This window comes from Aulonocara sp. 'chitande type north' Nkhata Bay, linkage group LG17 (genome assembly GCF_057382095.1).
Source record: "Aulonocara sp. 'chitande type north' Nkhata Bay isolate Kocher_YH1m ecotype deep benthic linkage group LG17, A_spYH_male_GT1.1, whole genome shotgun sequence".
Classification (NCBI taxonomy): domain Eukaryota; kingdom Metazoa; phylum Chordata; class Actinopteri; order Cichliformes; family Cichlidae; genus Aulonocara; species Aulonocara sp. 'chitande type north' Nkhata Bay.
The window spans coordinates 40,173,618-40,196,265 of NC_141360.1; the positions used below are offsets into that span (position 1 = coordinate 40,173,618).

Consider the following 22,648-nt stretch of genomic DNA (forward strand, 5'->3'; position numbering starts at 1 on the left):
ATCCAGGTAAACCTATTAACACAGACGAGGGTAAGTCGGAGGCAAGCACGGGAACAACAGAATCGCAATGAAGCCAGGCAATGCTAACGAGAGTTACTCAATATTCCAGCGACGAGTAGCTTAAGAAGAGCTGCAAACCACCGGAGATCAGCTGCAGGTGCGTGGGCCAAGGGCGGGAGCCCATTCAGAGCTCCGCCCAGGCAGACAGGTAGGAGAGAGAGAGAGAGCGCAAGGCCACACTGTGGCCACACTGGGCTGGCCGGGGAGGCACAGGGACCAGGACAGTTCAGTCCTGTTTTTGTTTTATCTATGAAAAGGCTCCAGTCCAGTGAAAGGGTAAGTAAGGTCAGGTATCCTTTATTGATCCTTGCAGGGGAGCTCGTTCTCTCCATTTATTCCATCAGCCCGTCCTAAATGTTAAGAATAGTGGAGTCATCATGGAGCACCTCAGGGCCTTGTGCCTTGGTCAATAACAAAGTGACATTAGGATTAACCTGAAGAGCCTCGCTGTGAGGCTATAGTGAATTTTTTATCACTGCCTCCATCAAGGAGGTTTTTTTCAGTTTGTGTTCGTGTCATTCTGTCTGCAAACACACAAAAAGGTCAACTTATAACTTATAACTTAGAAACTATGACTCTTACAAGTGAAGTGTGCATTGTCAACATATAGAAAGCACCATATAAAGATTTAAAATATTATAGCACCAACTCCATAACCAAGAAGGCCCAACAGCATTTCTACTTCCTGCTGAAGCTGAGAACAGCCCATCTCCCTCCACCCAGTCTCACCACCTTCTACAGAGGGACATCATCACCGTCTGGCTTGGTAACTGCAACGTATCGGATCGCAGTACCCTACAATGGATGGTGAGAGCAGCTGAGAAAATCATTGGAGCCTCCCTCCATCACAGACACTTATCACACCCTCTGCATCCTGCTGCCTTCTGGCAAGAGATACAGGAGCATCCGGTGACCCGAATGACACACACACGCTTTCATGCACCAAGTGAATTTTTGCACAATACTCAGTCTTTTGCACATTTCTATTGCACTGTTGTGTCTGTATCGTTCTGTCTGGTGTTGCACTGTCTTTGTTTTGGTTTTTTGCAGTTTTTGACATTGCACTTTATGTCGTCCTGTGTTGATTGTCTGTTATAAGTCATCTGTAGCACCGTGGTCTGAAAGGAACGTTGTCTCGTTTCACTGTGCACTGTAGCACTGCACATGGTTGGAATGTCAATAAAGCTGTTTGCCTTATAGAAGTTTGCACTCTCAGCGTGATCCTTGTTTTATATCAAACAGCTGTTTTAAATGTTCATTGCAATGAATGTGGCAGGTGTAGTCTGCTCTGAGCGTGTTGAGAGAATAGCTAACAGCTCATGTTTGTGCAGTTTGTTTCTTACAAGCTATGTGAATGAAATAAAGTAGCTTTCAGTTTCTTTAATGACACAAAATGTAATGCAAATAGATAAATAACATTAGAGTCTTGTAGCATAGAGGCTTTTTGTATATAAGACAATGGCTACAAAAGTAATGTATATTGATAGTTTCAGGATTTTATTTTATTTTATTTTATATATATATATTTTTTTTGTCAACATATTATTTACATGAAATTGTGGGATCTTTTTTGACTGTAATTTAAAAAAAAAATCAAGCAAATGCAGTAAGACCTACGAGGCCGATGGGTCTCTTATAAATCTCATAATGAACCACATTCTGCTTTTCAACTCCAACACAACAGCTGTTTTTCTGAAGCTGCCTCTTTCTCCTCTCCGACATGTCGCATTAACATCTGTGTCAGTAAAATATGTTCCTACAATTTCCTCAGGTTGATTGACAGTGCTCTGATGAATGAGTGTTCAGAGAGCAATCGTTGCGAACTCAAACACTCTGCATAAACAGCATTTACAGCACAGCCTGGGAGTGTCGACCTATGACAACGGATGGAAAAAAAAGGCACTTTGTCCATACAAGGAGGCTGGAAATTAATAAGTTCTCCTTTCCTTTTCAGCCTCTTGCATTTAGTCACTAGGATGATGAAATTGTTAAAAAAATATCCAGGCTGATGATATGAAAATGTAAAGGTTAATTTTAGCTGGTTTTAGAGAAAAGTGTGAATTTTGCAGATTTGTTTTTAGATGTATTTGCCATCTGAAGTTCCTGCAACTCGTCTGAATGAATAATATCCCAAATGATAAACGTACAGTAAAAAGAGAACATTGCATTAAAATGGGTAAGCCGCACCTGCTGAGAAGAGTCTGTTTTAGTAATGAATGAAAGCTTAGGTAGGATATTGACATTGGACATGAAGGACATTGTCATGGCAATAAGGAAAGGTGGTTATTTTCAGCTCTCATGAGACAGGAAGACGAAGGAGTTACAGTAAAGTAAACATAAGTGTACTGTACGTGTGCGGCTGTGTTTGTGGGGAGGCGTCTGTTCTACATCCAAGTCAACAACAGCAGCCTGTGGGGTTAAAAACGTGACCTTTAACCTGATCTGTGTGTCTATCCCTGTCTTCCCATTTCCCTGCTGTTTCAAACCTCAAACGAGGTCTAATTCTATCGAGTAATGTCTAAAATAAACACTTAACAGAGCTAAGACTGCTTTCTGTTTATATCACACTAAACGTTGCACCCATCTACACTAGCTAGGAACATTTATAAACTTATCTACCATCACAAATTAAAAATCCCATGTCACTGTTGTTCAAAGCATAATTTACCCCACTGAGATCATAAGCTGACCAAACGAGGAAGCTCTTTACCGTGCATGGAGGGTTTCACCCAAAATCCAGCACCCTGAGACAGCAAACAGCCATGTACATCAGGAAGATGGCTGCAATTAACTGCATGCTTAATGAATACTTCAGACAGCAGAAACCTGAGAAAGGAGAGGAGCAGGGAGAAGAACCATCATGGAAGGAGATGAAGTGGCAACATCCAGAAGTCCAAAGCTGGACTGAAAGACACCACAGATGCACTAATCATGGCAGCACAGGAACAAGCTCTGAGCACAAGATCCACAGAGGCTGGGGTCTATCACACCAGGTAAGACCCCAGGTACAGGCTGTGTAAAGATGCCCCCGAGACAACCCAGCACATAACACTTGTAGTGGATGATGTGTGTGCAGCTACCAGCCGAGAGCTGCAGCAGCGGAATGAATAAAGATGTCTCAAAACTGTGATCTGGACCCGCTGTGTCTCATTCACACCGCACAACTATTCAGAGGAGACTGTGTGAATCAGGCCTTTATGGTCAAACAGCTGCTAAGAAACCACGACTAAGGAAAAGCAACAAGCAAAAGAGATTTGTTTGGGCCAAGAAACACAAAGAATACACATTAGACCAGTGGAAATCTGTGCTTTGGTCTGATGACTCCAAATTTGAGATCTTTGGCTCCACCTGCCGTGTCTTTGTGCGACACAGAAAAGGTGAAAGGATGCATGGTTCCCACTGTGAAGCACGGAGGAGGAGGAGTGTCCTGTTGGAGATTGTTGAATCAATCCCCAACAGTGGTGACACTGTTGGGGATTGATTCAAAATTGAAAGACACATGAACCAGCAGGGCTACCACAGCATCCTGCAGCGACACGCCATCCCATCATTTATTTTTCAACAGGACAATGACCCCAAACACACCTCCAGGCTGTGTGAGGCCTATTTGACCAAGAAGGAGAGTGATGGAGTGGCCTGGCCTCCACAGTCACCTGACCTAAACCCAGTGGAGATGGTTTGGGATGAGATGAAGCGCAGAGTGAAGGCCAAAGGTCCAACAAGTGCTCAGCATCTCTGGGAACTCCTTCAAGACTGCTGGAAAACCATTTAAGGCGACGACCTCATGAAGCTCATCGAGAGGACGCCAAGAGTGAGCAAAGCAGTAATCACAGCAAAGGGCGTATATTTCAAAGAATCTGAAACTTAAAACATGTTCTCAGTTATTTCAAACTTTTTTATTTACTACGTAATTCATTATGTGTTCATTCACAGTTTTGATGCCTTTCAGAGAGAATCTACGACGTAAATAGTCATGAAAATAAAAACAACATTAAACCCATTAACCATTAGCTGCAAACTTTTGACTGGTAGTGTGTGTATATATATAGATATATATCTGTATATATACCTATTGATTTGTCATGGTAAAAATAAAAGCTAGTCTGCTACCAAATTAGCTGATTTCAGTGTTTATGTTATTCTGGGGGGAAAAGCACGCTGCATCAATCTTGTGTCTCTGGTGGTCAGACCAGACACCATTATGCTATAATGGTAGTGTTATTGGAGGAGGGGATGATGAGGAAGATTAAGATGACCATCTGTTGCCTGACAGTCAGCTCAGATCAGCATGTGGATGTACTGACTGCTACGAAGCTTATGCTGAAATGACTAGAAATGGGAGCTAAATGTGTAAAGAAAAAAAGTGTGTATAGATAGATAGATAGATAGATAGATAGATAGATAGATAGATAGATAGATAGATAGATAGATAGATAGATAGATAGATAGATGATACTGTATGTACCAGCAAAATACTGTGAGGCAGCCAACAGGGAGGCTGGGTTTGCATAAAAACGATCTAATCCTCACTCACCGACTGAATAGAAGAAATGAATTATTGAATAACTGAATGAATCAGCGTATTGCTGAGTTAACCTTGAGGTCTCTTACTTTTTTCAAAGGTCTTTAGAAAAGCAATCATTGCTTTACTTTGATTAGAGCAAAAAGATCTTAATTTTAAGACTAACAGCTACAACGTTAACATAATACATACAAAATGTCTGTTACACAAACTTCTCATTAAAATAAAGTCTGATTTCTTGAGCTATAACTACACAAAGCTGGACTTGTGGCATGTTTAACTTAAAGTCACTATATTGTACAATATTCATGTTTAATACATCAGTTTTGTGGGCGTTTTATTTTGCTCCATTTCACTAATCATAAATTAAGCAAAGTGGACTTTAACAAGTATCTGCATGTGCTTCCAAGTCTGACCTCATTTGTCATTCACATTTTATATAACTAGTCCCAAAGTCTTTAATTCATGTTTAGCTTTTGACCTGATATGAGTGATTACTGCATACTTCCTGCCCCATTCAGCGCCTCATGCCAATCTGTCGTCTCTTAATCCAGCCCCTTTACTTCTTTCTATATCCATCTTTGTCTTTTTAAGACCCAAACTCTTCTTCCGATTCTCAGCTTAATCCTCAGTTTTGATTTCCATCTCAGTCGCTGCACAGTTAATCCCTCTTTTCATGCCCCTTCATTCCTCCCGCTCTTTAGGTCAACCTGCTTCTTCTACAAATCCAGTTAGGAAAAAGTTTGAACTCTGTGTCAAAATGAGAATAAAAATCCCCAAAGTGCAACAATTTGCAAACCTCATACAGCCACATTTTATTCACAGAAGAACATAATAAACATATCAAATACAAAATGAGAAAATGTACCACTTAGGGAAAGATTTTAGCTTATTTGAGTTTCATGACAGCAACACCACGGCGTAGCATTCCCTCTTCTTCAAACAGCTGTCCAGAAACGTCCGGTAACCATGGAGACCAGCTTCTGGACTTTTGTGATGTTGCTCCATTGTTGTCTGATAGACGATTCTAACTGCTCAACATTCCTGGGTCTTCTTTGATGTAACATCTGGAGTGCAAGCAAGTCACCTAAGCACCCACACTCTTCTACTATGAAGCTGTGCTGTTGTACTAGATGCAGAATGCAGTTTAACATTGTCTCACTAAAATGTGCGAGAGCTTCGCTTGAAAAGAAATAGTCTGTATGGTAGTACATGTTGCTCTATACCACAGGTGTCCAACTCCAGGCCTCGAGGGCCGGAGTCCTGCAGGTTTTAGACGTGTGCTTGATCCAACACAGCTGATTTAAACGGCTAAATGACCTCCTCAACATGTCCTGAAGTTCTCCAGAGGCCTGGGAATGAACTAATCGTGTGATTCAGGTGTGTTGACCCAGGGTGAGATCTAAAACCTGCAGGACACCCGCCCTCAAGGCCTGGAGTTGCCCACCCCTGCTCTATACCTTTCAGCAATGATGGTACACTAAAGCACCTGCATGCTATCAGAGATGCAGGTTTTGAACTGAGAGCTGATAACAAAGGACACAGTTTCACTCCTCTTTAGTCTGGAGGACAAATTTCACATTTTTATTCTGACCACAGCAGTTTTCATTTTTAAATTCTGGCCTAAAGTTTTCTGGCTCTTGTTCACAGATATCTTCATCCTAGCAGAGCTTTAACCTACATTTGTGGATGACACAGTGAACTGTGTTCACAGACTGAGATTGGAAGTGATCCCAAACCCAGGCGCTGATTTCCACGTGATGACAGAACCGTGACTCTTTGAAATGCATCCTTAGGCCCCCTCATAAGGAGCCGATTGATGCATCAAGAAATGTTATGTTGACAAATATTATTCTGCAATTTGTAAACGTAGTTGTGAACCCCCGTCCATCTTTACTTCTGAGAAAATCATACACTTGTTATACCTAATCTTGTTATTGATTAACCCAATTATCTGCAACCTTTCCCTCCAGCTCTTTCCTTATAGTACTACTAACTTTTCCAGCTTTTTGTTGCCCGTCTCAACTTTCTGAGATTTGTTAATTCCATCAAAGTCAAAGTCAAAGTGTTTGTGGTATACTGACCACTCTAAATGTCCTGCAGAGCCACTGACTCTACAAACTGGCCCAGATTTGACTAATCAGTTTACAGGTGTACAGTTTGAACATGATGCTTGTGTCAAACTAAGTAGGTCGTTCCAATCAAATAAGGATCTATTTTTGGTGCATATAAAAGTTGCTGTTGCAGAAAAAAAGGCAAACCTGAAATATACAAAACTCCTTTGTAATGGTAACATCACTGGATAGTTTTTACTTCAAAGAAGCTTCCCAGTGATCTGAATAGTTTTTATCTCACAGTTAATGCTTCTATAATACTCATTTCTAGAGATGAATAACCGGTGTGGCTTTTTCAGATTTGCTCCTGTAAATGGTGCGAACTGTAGCGAGCTGTACCGCTCTAAGGTCAAAACTTGAGCTTATGAAAGGTCAGGGTTATATCGTTTTATCAGTTGGTTACTTGCTGACATGAGCTCAGAGACAGTTGTTGAGTGCGTTTATGCATTTCAACCTGGGACAGACAATACCGAGGATGTAACTGTCCTCAAAAGAAAAGGTCCAAAAACGTCTTGTTTGTTACACACTGGTCATATTCAAGGAGCTGCAGCCGAGACGGTTGGATGATATTTGAACATGCTGGCGTTTTAATTCAGCATTTAAAGTTCCCTCCATGCTGCTGGATGTTGCTGTTTATGGAGTTTTTCTGTTATAAAAAGACTCTGTTGTTAAATGCTTTAACAATTCAGCCCAAACCATCAATGAATGTTTGAATGTAAAATCTGATCAGTCTATTTTTATTAATGGGCTGTGTGACCGAGGCCTTTAAGGTAGCACTTATTAAATCATTACTATCATTTGACTCAGCTGACTTAAAGAACTTTAAGAGGCAGTTTGGATTGCTACCTTAAATGATACGAAATTACCAGGACTCAATGATGATTTAGATCTTTCGCCATTTCTCTGATTGAGCAATTTTTTTATATGTTGTGCAGTTGTCATATTGGTATTGGGATATATTTATTTATTTATTATATGCTGCCTTAAATAGGAGCAATGACCTGCTGTTTGTTTGTGTGTTTTTCATGAATGTAACTGTCCATTGTTCTATATTTATTAGGGCTGTCATGTTAACGTGTCACGATTAACGCAATTAAAGGTTTTTTTGTTTTTTTGTTTTTTTAATGAGAGACATTAGTTTACAATGACAATACAATCTGTTCCCCTCACATATTTGTTAGTTTTTCTTACATGAACAGATACAATAATACACACACACGCGCTTAAATAAAATTGAAAAAACAAACAAACAAACAAAACAAAACCTAAGAAGAAACCCAAAACAAACACAAACAACAAACCCCAAAACACACACACACACAAAAAAAGGGGGGGGGGGGGGGTGATATTAATCAGCTGGTAGAGCCAATTAAAGTTTTTAGTGCAATCAACCCGTCTGGAGCGCAGGACGGACAAACTTTGGACAAACTAACCGAAATGAGTTGACAGAGGAATTTCTGGGATTTTGAGTCATTCTGCGCTGAAGATGGGTTGATTGTGTTAAAAATTGTAATTGCGTTAATCATGACATCGCCGCATTAACACGTTAATGTTGACAGCCCTAATATCTATATATTATATATTTTTTGACGGTTTGTTTGTTTTTTAGGTATAGCATTGATGTAGTATTATTTTTGCCTATATACATAATTTGAAGAATTAAGTACTATCGGTAATCATCTCCCTTTATTTAGTTATTTATTTATTTGTTTAGATAAATAACAGCAAACCTTTTCAACAACATAATTAGATTCAGTGTTAGTTATTGGTAGAGTCTTTGTGTGTTAACACACAGCACATCACAGCAATTACAGGAAATGGTGAATACGTCTCATTTCAGTAAGCTGATGGAGTGTCTCTACCTGCCTCCCTTCTCATTAAATCCTTTGAAAGGACATTATTTGTGGTAATGAGCAAAGCTGCTGCAAAAATACAGTTTGCAGTTTAATTTTGCCCAAAACAAAGAAGAAACATTTCAGGGTTTTTTCTTCAAAGTATTAAATGTTTTAATGTGGTACGACTCCCTCCATTTGGTACTTTACTCATACTGTAACTAATACGCTTTTATAGCCTCGGAGGGTCAACAGCAAGGCTGAATAATCTCCTGATGTTGGGGTTTATCTCTCAGGAGTGCCTTTGACCCTCATCTGTTATTTATTCCAGTTATATCTTAGCTTCATTGTCCTATTTGTGGGATGCTTTTATGAGTATTTTAAGCTCTGGCAGCCAACCAAATTTCCCTCCAGAGAGCAGAGCTGAAGTTGAAGTTAGGGGCTCCAGACAGAATGGCATCAAAACATAAATAAATAAATAAAAAAGAGAGAATGTGGCTGCATTTAAAAGGCCATCAGAGACCAGTGGACTATCTGGAGAAAAACAGGACCAAGCTCAGCTGCGAGATGAAATCAGTCAACATTTTCCAAACTCTCACCAAAGGGAGAGCAGCTTTCTCTGACCTCTTATTGGGTCGTGCTGTTAGCTGTAGTTTCCCCACATTAGTGAGAGAAAGCAGTGCTTAGTAGCACTCAACCTGCCTGTGCAGAGCTGAATTACATTTAATGGGAGAGGAAGATGCAGACAGCCTCACCTTCTACTGTACACAGACGCTGTCCTACATCACCACATACCAAGTCGGAATAAAAAAACAAACTTAAGGCAAGTTGGTATATAGACATATTTTTATATGCATACAGGCAGTGGGCTCTTAGCCCTCTACTTTGGTCCAGACTGAAATATTTCAGCTCCTGGATGGATTTCTTTGAAAACACCATCACAAATCCCTCTGTTTGTTCAGGCAGTGGACATCCCAACGAGGACAGAATGCACAATGCTCCAAACCTCTGCAGCTCTCAGTTAGCATGTAAAATGCTGTACACAACAGTACAGTTAGAAAAAGACTGAACAAGTGTGGCTTGTTTGCAAAGCTTAGCGGTAAAACCCTCTTCTGTCTAAAAAGAACTTGGCAGCAACGAATCACAAGACTTCTGGAACAATGTCCTTGGGGTGGACAATGCTGAAGTTGAGCACCACGTCTGGAGAAAACCAAACAGGATATCAGCACAAACACTTCATCGTACCTGCTGTCACTGAGTTTGACCATAAACTCCTCTTTGTACCGAAGTATTCTCAGTCCAGGCCTCACCTTTTCACTCACTGTGTGTTAACAGACCTCTCTGCACTGATTCATACTTCTTATTAATTTCTGTCTCTCTTCCACAGCATGTCTTTATCCTGTCTTCCTTCTCTCTTCTCAACCAATCACAGCAGATGGCCCCGCCCCTCCCTGAGCCTGGTTCTGTCAGAGGTTTCTTCCTGTTAAAAGGGAGTTTTTCCTTCCCACTGTCGCCAAAGTGCTGCTCATAGGGGGTCATATGATTGTTGGGCTTTTCTCTGTATGTATTATTGTAGGATCTACCTTACATTTTAAAGCATGTTGAAGCGACTGTTGTTGTGAGTTGGGGCTGTATAAATAAATGGCCTGCATTTGTATAGCACTTTACACTACATTCAGTCCTTCACACACTGGTGATGGCAAGCTACAGCTGCCCTGGGGCGCACTGACAGAGGCGACGCCCTCTGACCACCACCAGTAGGCAAACATGGAGTTAGTATCTCGCCCAAGGATATTTGGCATGCAGCCGGGAGGCAGCCTGGGATCGAACCACCGACCTTCTGATTAGTGGCTGACCTGCTCTGCCACCTGCCACCCCATAAATAAAACTGAATTGAACTGAACTCGACTGAAATGCTGAAGCAGGACCTCAAGAGATCTGTGCATAAACAAAGGGCCTCAAAGCTCAATAAACTGAAGCAACGTTATAAAGACAGGTGGTCCAAAACTCCTCGCCAACATTATGAGAGACTGATAAGCTGTACAGGCTATTGTTGCTAAAGGTGGCTCTACAATTTAAATTATGTTAGGATGGGAAGTTTGTTTCTTTTTCCCACCTGTAGGTCTGGACTCAGTCTGGTTAACAGTTACATTAGCACCGTTATTGCTTTAAACCTGTAATGTGTAACATGGTTAATCACGGGGTGGCTGTAGCTCAGGTGGCAGAGCAGGTCAGCCACTAATCAGAAGGTCGGTGGTTCGATCCCAGGCTGCATCCTGGCTGCATGCCAAATATCCTTGGGCAAGATACTAACCCCGTGTTTGCCTACTGGTGGTGGTCAGAGGGCCCGGTGGCGCCTGTGTCTGGCAGCCTCGCCTCTGTCAGTGCGCCCCAGGGCAGCTGTGGCTACAATGTAGCTGCCATCACCAGTGTGTGAATGTGTGTGTGAATGGGTGGATGACTGAATGTAGTGTAAAGCGCTTTGGGGTCCTATGGACTAGAAAAGCGCTATACAAATACAGGCCATTTACTAAATACCACATGTTAGCTGGATGTTGTCTTTGCTGACTAAGATTCGCTAGGTTTCTTCTTCAGTAAAATTCACAATGGCTGTCTGGTCAGTTGGTGAAGAGGGGATATATTTTTTAAATGTCTAAATTATTGGGAATAAATAATTCCACTATGATGGTCATTATCTAGTAGAAACAACTGCAAGTAACGCTGTTCTTACAGACTCTCAAAGAAGGCGTGAAATTATTTCTTTAGAGGTAATGTGCTTTTCCAGAGAAGACAGTTTAAATAAGTTTAACAGTTAATCATACTTCTTATGAATTCAGTTCCTTTGGTTACTGTTTGAACAGTGAATACAAATAGTTATTTGATTCATTTATTCGTGTGTGTGTGTGTGTGCGTGTACATACAGTGTCTCAAATTAATGTGTCATCTAATTACAGAGTTTCAAAATAGCTTACAGCAAAGACAGAATCAATTTAAAAACTCTGTGTATGGTGGAAAAGATGGATGTTTCAGATGAGCTCTGTGATGGTGATGTTGGGGAAATTTTAATGGAACAAGAATGAAAAAGGCTGACTGAGACTTTTAGTAACTCCCATGATGACAATACTGTTGAAGAGTGAACCCCCCCCCCCACCCACCCACCCAAAAAACCCCAAAAGCCTAATAATCAAGTGCAAAGCAGTTAGCACAGCACTGAAAATCTGAACAAGGCTCGTGTAACTGAGCTCGTGGGACAGGAGACAGAGAAGCACGACTGAAGAAATAAAAATCAGAAACCATGCACGAGTGCTCAAGTCCTTCCTTGAGCGCCACAGAGTAACACACTTTGTGTTAAATAACAACTGCTGATATAGAGCCCCCTCTTGTGGTAATCATCTAGAAATGCAGGAGCTCATCAGCACCTATAGCTTTCACAAATTCTTTAAATTAAGTTTCTGGTTTTTCCATCATCCACTTGTCTAAAATCTCTGACGACAGCAGAGGATTAGATGGTCAACTCTGTGAATTCACACACGACTGGCAGCACAAGGACAGATTTAACCTGAAGGTCGTCCACTTACTGAAAATATGGATATAAAATGATAAGTTCACCGCACTTTGTCTTGAGTTTTAATGATATAACAAGTTCTCAGTCTTACTCCAACAGGAATGGCTGTTTATTTACCGTTTCTATATCTCGAGGACGTCAGCTGGAAGAGGAAATTTTACGAGGGTTTGTAAGATAAATGTCTTGCATACGTCTCTTCCCCCCCCAAATCTTTTTAATTTATCTTTTTTTCATGCTTGTACGGTTTATTTATTTATTTATTAATGAGACCGGGGGCTTTTTTCTTGTAAATAAATCACAGGAAATCATGCAGCAGTGTTTCCAGCAGTATTGGCCTTTTAATAACAACAATAAAAACAGTCCAGAAACCACTGTGGTTCTTAGCCAGAGCTAGCACATACAGTAGTAGGCCAGAAAAAGGAACAATACAATCTGTAAATACACATAATTGAATATAACAACTAAATCCATGTCGAAAAAACGGTTGAATGAAAATAACTGAGGTCTACTTGTTTCTCTGTTCGAAAGCCGCTCTGTAACCACAACTTTCCTCATCTGTGTTAATGCATCCGTATGAAGCAGGGACACTAATGCTGGAGAATCCACCCTGGTCCTTAGATCAGCAGCTAGCAGGACAGCTCAACTGCAGATTTACTGAAAAGCATGAAAATCTGATGGGTTTAAACGATATCGTATGAAGACACGATTTATTTTTGCAAAAATGTCTGGAAAAGTCCAGTTTGAAACTAACTTACCATAAGGTCATAGAAAAAACAGGGGTCAAACTAAAAAGATAACATGATTCAAAACCTGGAATTTCATTAAGGTATCAGCTGGGATAAAGTCTCAAAAACCTGAAACTTTACTCGAAAAAACAAAAACTAAACTCTCCCTGTTTCAAGCCATTAGCCCATGTGGTGCAAAGAAGAAAACATGGATGGTACATTCGGTTGAAATTCTAGACTTCGTTGGCCTCTAACCGTGCAAATATCTCGTCTAGTCCAAGAGAACGAAACCAGCTCCAACCTTCAAGTTTTAAGTGAACGTCTGGTCCACTGTCACTCATACGTTAGCTTTATTAACATGTCGTAGAACATGCACATGACTGCGAGTGTGACGCTGCTGGGGAGTCCAGCATAAAACAAATGGTTAAAACTGTCATTCAGTTTAAAATGGCCATCTAGCATTAAGGCCACTCCATGTAGGATTAAAGGTCCTTCCTATTGGTCCAGGCTGATGTAACACTTGTTTCTTCAGTCAACATTAAGTGTTCAGTCGCTTCTTTAAAGGGAGGGGTCTCGGAAAAAAAGCCTCTGAAGGTGGTAGCTGTAGAAAGCTGAAACAACCCTAAGTGTACAGGTCAGTAGGGGGCCACGTCAGTAGTTCTTGAAAATTTGCGAGTCTAAAAAACAAATCTACTGAGCTACAAGACTGTAATTGAACTCCAAAAGTGACCGAAAGTCCCAAAAGACAGCTGCTCAGCTTTCAGTCGGGCAGGCAGACGGGCAGTTAGGGCTCCCTGGAAAACAGATGGCCAGGTTGTGTTAGCTTATGTAACTGGCCGTCAGTGAAAAAGGCCATCTGACACACTCGGACAGACCATCACGTGTAACCAGGCGAGCAAGTCAGTGAGCGAAGGCGGCCGATAATCGGTCGTTCAGTCATTGAGACGACGGTCGCACAGCTCCTTGTAGATTCTCTTGCGAATGCGAGGCATGTCGTCCTGGCTGAACAGCAGCGGCTGCTTCACGGAGAGGCGGCGGCAGTACTGGCAAACAGAAAGACGGACAGTGGTGAGGTTTTTCCTCTGTGTTATTCGCCCTCCAGTGAGGGCCAACAAATCAAATTTGTGTAGAAACCCAAGGCAGGAGAAACACTCTATATCTATTTTATTTGCTTTTCTGCCAGGGAGTCGTGAAAGAGATGCATAATCTCACCTCAAGGACGAATACCCCACAGTCGCTGTCGTTTTTCTGCTGAGGAATACCCTGAGGAATAAATCACAGTCAACACTACAGCTGCAGCTTTTGGGCTGAACTGTTTGCATATATTTCAGCTTTATTTACATGTACATGTACAAAAAAAATAAGCAAACTTCAACTTTCCTGAACTACTCTGGGCAAAATAAATAATCTTCCCTGTTTTAAAGGAGCAAAGGTAAGTGGGTGTGTGTTTACACAGGTCTGGGATCAGAGTTACCTTGATTATAGTAATCTTCCAGCCTTTCTGGAAAGCTGTCTGTTTCTTCTCTCTTGCTTCAGACTGAAGGTACTTCATAATGTTCTGATGGGAGGTCACACAGACAGAACCGCTACAGTGATTACGGTGCAGAGATGTAGCATTACAGCACAAGCATGTATTTTAGTACATCTAAAATTCTGCGAGACAGCAAGGTCGGAAACTACATTTATGTAAATGTTCAGGGAACAGAAGATGCTGTGGATTACACAGGTCTGCAACCAAAAAGCTGCATAGGATTTTTTGACAGTTTCTTATAGACGTTTACTCACTGAAGCCGGGAAAAATATTGGGAATACATGGGAACATGGGAATAGAGCAGCTGCAGAGAATTCAGCATTAATGAATCAATGGTACAGAAGAGGAGGAAGCAAGAAGAATGAGATGAGTAAAATTTGATTCATCTGACTGTTTTGTTTCACTTAATGTGCCTTAGGGCCCGAAAAAATACGGTATCCGATGATGATTTCTTACATTAATTCAATATTTCTAAGAGCCAGACTCAAGAGAAATACACACAGAAAATGTGAGGAATAGAGGGGGGTCAGTAGGAGGGGGAGGGGACAGTGTGTTTGGCAAAAGGAGCTCAGATGATCGTGTCCACAAAGCAAAAGTTAAGGAAATTATGCCTAGTTAATTGTAATAAAATATGGATTCTTTTTCCATCACTGTTGTGCTTTTTCTTCTCTTCAATGTAGACTCCTCCTGTTTTTATTGAACCCAATAATTTATTTGTTTAAGGAGCAGAAAAACTGGATTCCTGAGATTCCTGCCTCGTTCTCTGAAACTGAGAAAATACGACACAAAACAACATCAACATGCGCGGAGTTGCTCACATCTGTGGTGTGTCTGAACACGATGCCTTGGCTGTCATAGTAGCTGATGGTTTTGGTCGCCATGGTGACCGTGACGAGGGACCAGTGGATTTCTAAATGGATGGGAATTAGCAACAGCCACTTGGAGAACAAGTCGACCTGAAACGACCACACACAGAGTCAGAAAGGAGCGCACTACAGGTCAACAATCGTCAATTAACAATCAGCAATATAACAAACAAAACTCAAATTCTATGATGTAGTTACAGGTTTGAGAGTCAAATGTATCTGAATCACTGTCATTGTTTACATTTCCAATAATACACGAGGTGAAAGCAATCGTTCAAGCCACACATTTGTGTTTTTGTCACGCTGTGTTCTCTGAGGTTCTGGAGCATACTGGTTTGCACCTGACGTGCAAAAGATCCCAGTTGGATTCTGGGAGATGTGTGCCCAGCCTCGTTGTGTTGTTTATGATGGAGAAATGGTTCTGCAGCTTTTATATTTTTACATAACATTTACTCACTGATGCCAGTTAGATATTAAAAAGTAGTTAGGACAAGGACATAAAAATAAGAAAACCCCTCAGCAGAGATGGGCAGTAATGCGTTACTGTAATCCGATTACTTTTAACAAGTAAGGAGTAAAGTAAGGGATTACTATTTCAAAAAAGTAATTAGATTACTGTTACTTTCCTATAAGCACGCTGCATTACTAAACCATGATTCTGTTTATGAGCGTGTCTCATCACAGTGATGTAAGCACCCCCGGATCCCCCACTGACATGACCGCTGTGGACAAACCTCCACCCGCCCCACTCCTGCTAAACAGGTGACTATAGATTTAAGAGTGACAGGACTCAGTGCTGCTGAATCTGTGATTTTATTCATTTTTACTGTGTTTTACTTGCATCTATTTGAAAGAGTGTAAACACAAAACATTATTTTATCTTATGTGCTGGAATGTACAGAAAATAGGTTTAAATGTTAATGAAATTTCTTCCAGTCAGAGAATGGTGCATATAATTTAATTTTTGTTTGATGCATAAAGTTAAAAGATTAAAACTGATAAAAAAAAGAGGCTTTTTCCATTTGATTCAGTTTTATATGATGGATTGTGCAGAATAAATAGAATTGGGCTGAAAGGTCTATTTCTCTATTACATATTCAGGTTGTGTATCATGTTTTTAAAAAGTAATAAAGTAACTAATTACTTTTAAAAATAAGTAATCAGTAGAGTAACTGGATTACTTTCTTGGAGAAGTAATCTGTAATTAGTAACTAATTACTAATTTTAAGTAACTTGACCAACACTGCTCCTCAGTTTCACTTTAAGAGTGCAGTGTTCCACCTTTTCTGGAAACCAGGCTGTGGTTTGTATTTAGATGATGGTTCTCAGCAGGAGCACACAGACGCCACAGAAACATTTCCAGTAACTGAACCTAGTTTTCTGCAGCTTCCAGTAAAAACTGATTCCAGTGAAGCCAAATGTCCTTACTTTCTTAGTCCATCTCTTCACGCCATCGTAACCTTTGGCCACAAGCTGCTTGTGGAAAAAGCTGTTGAAAAAATGAACCTAAGAAAAAGAAACAGTAACTTTTTTTTGAATATCTAGATTCTCAAAAATAACCAGTGAATATTTTTTTAATCAAGCATAACCCTACAAACACACCCAGTCTTACCTTGTGCTCCGTAGCCTCCATAATGAGTTCTCCATACATGTTGATAATCTGACGAAAAGGTAACGTGATATCAGTACTGAAGGTGTAGCACAGTTACAGCATCACTAACATTTTAAAAAAATTAAATTAAATTAAAATACTGTATTCCTCTCTTTACCTGATCATTGAGCCAATTCTGTTCCTCCAGTGTGCCGAGGTCCTCCAGCCTTAGTGTGTGTTTATTATACATGACCATGAAGCCTGCAACAGGAGCAGAAGACAGCCCCGACTTGTACCGAGACATCTCCCTTTTGATGTCCAACCCACTAAAACAGACACACGGAGAGAAAGGAATGTTAATCGAACTTCTGTATATGAGGTTCATCTGTTTATTTTACCTTTAATGACAGTCTGAGAGAATAACGCTGAAAAAGACAACAGAAACTTCTAGAAGACGGATGCTAACGTAAGCAGCTCTGCTTCCACACCGATTTGTCTAAATCCTGTTGGAGCAATAAAGCATTATTCAAACAGGGATGGTTTGCCATCAGCATGTTGAGTCTTGAGCCAGTCCTCATTTCTTTATATGAAAATGGACGCAGAGATTCATTGAAACATATGCCAACATCAATGGAAATATAGACAAATCCAGAGTTTGTACAGTTCTAACAAGCTTGTGAGTCAATATTTGGTAAAAGAAAGCAGAAGTAAGCAGTCAATGTCAAAACCCTTAGAAATCCTAGAAAACGTTTGTTCTAGACGTCTTTAAGAATAACAAGAAAGACTCCACGGAAGCAAAATATGAAGAAAGGAGGGTAACACCTCTCAACAACGCGTTTTAGTTTCCTCACTGCAGTTCAGATATTACTCCAACTGTCTCAAAAGTGCAGATTATCTACGTTAATAACAGTCAGGCAGGTGAAATCAAACTGAGTTTGTGCCGACCTGTTGCTGAGGTCACACTTGCTCTCCTTCTTCAGGTGTTCCCGGACATCAGATTCACTGAGAGGAATGAAACTGCCGTATTTTATATAGAAGCTCTCCAGAAACTCTAAAACAGAGGAAGTTGTCATGAAAGTGATTATGTGACCCAGTGTGTTTGCTTTTTAATCCAAGAAATCTCAAAATCTTTTTGACAGTCTTGCCTCCTGGTCAGTTTACCTGCAAGCCTCAGGTCAACAAAATGTTGTCCTAGAGGAATTTATGTTGTTTCAAAATTTTAAAAGAGAAAAAAAAAGAAACATATTGTTAAAAATGAACTTTGCTCATCCTTTTTGTTGAACAGAAAACTACCTAACCAAAAATTGACTATTATACCATCAATCAAATCAACACATGCATTTAGTTCTCCTTCTGGGAGCTAAGAAAATATGTCATGAATGATTAATCATGTATAAACATGAGCTCAGATCAAATGTGTGCACATTAACACTTACTGGACAAGGCCAGGAATGTTTTATGGATCTTTTATGACATAAAAAAAAATGCTGATCCTCTCAGCAGTCGCTTCTTTGTGTGTAAAACATCATTTACCAAACGGAGAGGGTGATGAATATATTCATGCTCAGGCATGGGTTCGCACCGTGAACCCTAAACCACATCTTACCATGGATGGTATCAGTAAGCTGCTCCAGACTCTCTTGATGCTGCATCGTTCCATCTGTGTTTTCTGACCGATTCTCGTGCATCATTTCATCCATCTGGTCTTTCTCCCAGGTGCCAGGCTGACAATACAGTCTGTGGTCACTTAATGCCCAGCCATGTTGGATGCTGCTCACTGTAACAGGGCAGTAGTCTGGTGGAGGAACGGCAGCCGGACGAGAACTTTCCACCTCCATAGTTGTAGATCCACGGTTGTGGTCTGTTGGTGCTATAACATTTCCATTGGACAGCGCTACCAATAAAGCAACTCTGTCTGTTCCGTCGGGGACTTGATCCACCTGCATCTCAGAGTCAAGGTCCTGAGTTGTTCCTGATCTTGAAGCGGGGCCTGACTGCCATGAGATGGACAGCTGTATGTTTCCAGGTTCGGTCACTATCATGTTGTTTTCCTCTCCTTCTTCATCGGTGTCAGACAGGTCTACCGTGTCGCCGTTTCTAAGTGGACAATTAACTGAGCTGGGGTCATTCTGGTCCCCGTGGTGCATGTGTGCATCTTGAATTTCCCTCTGCACCACTGACGGAGCCAAGGCCTCGGTTTTAGAACAGACAGCAGCACCACCTGTTTCTCCCTTTTTAATTTCAGTGTTAACTTCCATATTCGATGCGCTTGTGGCTTTCATCATTCCCCTTCCTTGACCTCTAACCACTAGTGACCCCCCGCCCACAGTACCTATCAATCGGACATCTGCGCTCTTGTAATCCCCGCCTCTTTTTTCTACTACATCAGACGCCGCGGAGCCGTCTATCAACACATCCTCCTTTTTATGCGCATCTGCTTTCTCCGGAATGACACAGTTCCTTAGGGATTCTTCCTGCAAGGGGACGGTGACAGCCTTGGCAACAGGCGTATGTGACTGAGTATTAGCCAGTGCAACAGGCATTTGCACCTTATCTTCATCATTTACCTCCCCCTTGGTCAAATCAAAGCTCTTGATATGCGTCAACTGGTCCACTTTCCCTTTAGGAGTGACCCCAGGGTCCCTGCCGGCCACCCTTCCTCTTCCTCTCCCCTTCCCTGTCCCCGAGGTTCTGACATTGTGCCCCGTGCTGTTGGGGCCACAACAGTCACAGGACTTTGGAGTCCTCTTCCTGCCCGATGTGCGGCCATTGACTGGGCCCGGAACAGGTGTTGGTGTCTGTGCAGAAGACCACACTGATTCCTGGCTTGACTTAGTACTTAATGCTTTGGCTGGAGTTACAACAGGCTGCTCTGTATCAGCAGGAGTGCCGGTCTGAGTCAGATCAGAGTTGGACGTAAGGCCTGCGGTGAGGAGTTTAGCAGGGGACTGGGTTTGGTCCTGATCTGTAGTACCTCCAGACGGAGGGACTAAAGGAGGTGCTGTAGTTAAATGAGGTGATGCTGACGGTGTTGTGTTCATTGGGGAAGCAGAGCCGCTGTGAACCATGACGTCCTCCTTTGGCTTCTTAACCCCATCCCAATACCCGCTCTCTGCTCTCCTGTCCTCGCTTCCCTTTTGGTTTGTTGGACCGGCAGTATAACGGCCTTTCTAGATGTTATGCGCTCGCTTCCCTTTAGGTGTTCTTCTAGCCAGTACATTTGCCATTGTTCTTAAGCTTTTCCAACCACGACAGCAGACATGAATGTGCAGGTTGGACACTTTTCTGCGTGTTATATTTCCGCCATGGTCTCCTAATTGGTAGAGAAGAAAAAAAAGGAGAGAGAAAAAGTCGGTTTGTTTTTGCTCTGCGAGGCTCAACTTCAACAAACACGTTTATGTCAGCAGCACAAACGCAGATAAAAGCAGGCCTACAATATAACAACAGGTGGGATTTCAACTGTGGCAAGGAAACCAAAACAATTTCAAAGATGCACACATCGCAGTGCACAGAAAATAAACCAGACATACAAGATGTGCATCAAATAAAATTTGCCCTAGCTTGTCTCACTAGTAGGAGTGTTCCTCGTGCTGTGCACACTGACTGTTTTAGGTCGGGGAGCAGCTGGAAGCTGCTTCTATCTCACCCCATCTTTAGTGTCACCTTCTGTCACACCAACCCTACTGCACGTCCTCCTTCACTACAGGAATCTGCACTGCGGTCTCTTTTCCTCCTGCACAGCAGCTCCATCTTTAACATCCTTTGCCGAGCGCATCCTCAATCCCTGCTTTACACATGTCCAAACCATCTCATCTTCCTGACGCTGAAAACTGCCAAATTAAGCTCAACAGAACTCACTAAATGATTAAGCTGGTCTCATGGGATACACCACGGGACTCTCCACCATCTTGTAAACCTTTCTTTTCACCCTTGCTACCATCCTTCTGCCAAAAATCACCCCTGACACTCAGCACCACCCACCCCGCCCTGTCTGCAGTCTCTTTTTCACCCATCTTTTGCAGTGTGCATGGATTTCAGTGGCTGCTCGTGGGTATTTTAAGTCGCCCACCTTCACTCACACACGTGTATCCCTCCAATTCACAAACGTGGAGTGAATTGTTAATGATTAATTTCCAGGGACATGTAAACATCAACATGGTTGTCTTAAGATGACACAGGGCCATTTCTCTACCTGATACTTTACATTTAAAAAACAAAAACAAAAACAAACTTTGAACCTACAAAAAAAAAGAGAAGAAAAATAGATAAGACCAGGCCACAAGTCAGTGTACTCTAGTTCTGGTCTCGGGCCTGAATAAATGGAGAGTGTTGCATCGAGAAGGGCATCCTGTGTAAAATCTTTCTAAAATCAAACATGCGGAACATCAAGGAGGAGATTTCTATACAGGATCGGTCAGGGCCTGGGTTAACAGCGACCGCTTCCCAGTGCTTGTAGAAACTGGGCTACTGTTGGCCGAAGACAAAGCAAGAGGGAAGGAGGAAGGCATGTTCAGAAAGGCAGGTGTGTAGGAGTGAAAGCAGGGCCTTTAAATGTAGGTACTATGACTAGTAATGGTTTTGACAGTGCAGAGAAGAAATGCTGGACATATTGGACAAAGGATGGAGCTGCCAGGAAGGAGGAAAAGGTTCATGGATGCAATGAATGAGAGGGGTGGTGTGACGGAGGAGGATGCTAGAAACAGGGTGAGATGCGGGCAGATGATCCCTTGCTATATTAAATTGAGGCGCCAAAAAGAAAACAAAAAAACCGAAAACAGGCACTTTGATTATTTGTCTGCTTGGTTACAAAGCATCTAAGTACGTCGCTGTTTGATTAACAGGTGGTTTGATGTTCCGACAGGATTCACTTGTTGTTACAGCGCGCCGTCACTTTTTCCCACAAATACTAAGCACATGACTAACACTGCATGCTACTGTCCTCTTAAAGTTAATGCTGCCTTTTAAAGAGTACCATGTGGCTCGGGGAAACTCTGAGCGTGGTATGAATTAGCAACTACACAGGGAGAAATTGCTGTCGTTACAAATGGCTGGTAAAATTCACTTACGTTATCAAGTTAAATGAAAACTGCTCCGTTAGCTGCCCCAGTCTGACATTTGGGCTCCAACAAACGGAGCAGGTCCGCGCATCATTCAGCAATATAACGCACCACCAAATTATTTAACGGGTGGCATAATATGACGTTGCACAAAGTTCTGCACAAGTTTGTCATTGCGCTCAAGCGAGCTAAGTTAGCTAGCTGCAGCCAAAGCACAGGCGAAAACACAAAGCAACGACTACACACATTTCCTCCATTTTCGAGAGGAAGTTGGGGGCGCAAAAAGACAAAGAACGAGCTGCGAGTCATTACTCGAAGTCTGCCGGATTTGATGAGCCAAACCACAGCAAGAAGCTACAAGAAACATATATCTACTATACCTTGTCAGTCAAACAACAAACGAGTTTTGTCTGGCCACGATTTGCACAAATAACAATCAAAGCTGTCGTCGCTCGTTGATTGCGTCACGGCTTCGGAGTGCGCTTCGGCTGTGTCCGGAAGCTGTCGCGAAGCATCCTTGAGATTTCAGGTTCTCTCTTCTTATTTCATTTCTACCACGATGTAAAAGACAAAAGCTTTATTTTATTTATTTAATTTGATCCCATTTGTTTTGTTTTTATTTTTATGTTTTATTTTTATTGTTCATGTTCAAAAACTTTACGTCCATAGTTTTTTTTTTAACTGGGGACATAAAGTCTGTCAACAAAGATTGTGGAAAAAAAGGGTAATGTTATAAAAGCTCCTGTTTTACATTTCATTGTTCGGTGTGTACACTTCACGCGTTC

The 22,648-nt window shown here is 41.7% G+C and overlaps 1 protein-coding gene across 2 annotated transcripts; it reads right to left on the reverse strand.

Annotated features, from left to right (window-relative positions):
- Positions 1 to 12,406: 12,406 nt before the first annotated feature.
- Positions 12,407 to 22,370, reverse strand: LOC147310612 (uncharacterized). 2 transcript variants are annotated; one of them, XM_086269417.1, is made up of 11 exons: positions 22,244 to 22,370; positions 18,413 to 20,119; positions 17,968 to 17,997; positions 17,752 to 17,857; positions 16,985 to 17,132; positions 16,828 to 16,875; positions 16,644 to 16,721; positions 15,168 to 15,305; positions 14,293 to 14,376; positions 14,031 to 14,081; positions 12,407 to 13,861 (listed from the first exon to the last, which is right to left on the reverse strand). In XM_086269417.1, the coding sequence occupies exons 2-11, from the start codon at positions 19,872 to 19,874 to the stop codon at positions 13,751 to 13,753; spliced, it is 2,256 nt and encodes a 751-aa protein (XP_086125543.1). In that variant the 5' UTR covers positions 19,875 to 20,119; positions 22,244 to 22,370; the 3' UTR covers positions 12,407 to 13,750. The 2 variants fall into 2 exon arrangements, with proteins under 2 accessions (XP_086125543.1, XP_086125544.1); XM_086269418.1 differs by lacking the exon at positions 17,968 to 17,997.
- Positions 22,371 to 22,648: the final 278 nt, after the last annotated feature.

Excerpts from the sequence above, each read along its gene's own strand:
- LOC147310612 (XM_086269417.1), bottom strand. The coding sequence starts at position 19,874 with ATGGTTCACAGCGGCTCTGCTTCCCCAATGAACACAACACCGTCAGCA. Across the intron at positions 17,858-17,967 it reads TGTTGACCTGAGGCTTGCAG|AGTTTCTGGAGAGCTTCTAT; the intron begins GTAAACTGACCA and ends CCTCTGTTTTAG. Across the intron at positions 16,876-16,984 it reads AGAATTGGCTCAATGATCAG|ATTATCAACATGTATGGAGA; the intron begins GTAAAGAGAGGA and ends CCTTTTCGTCAG.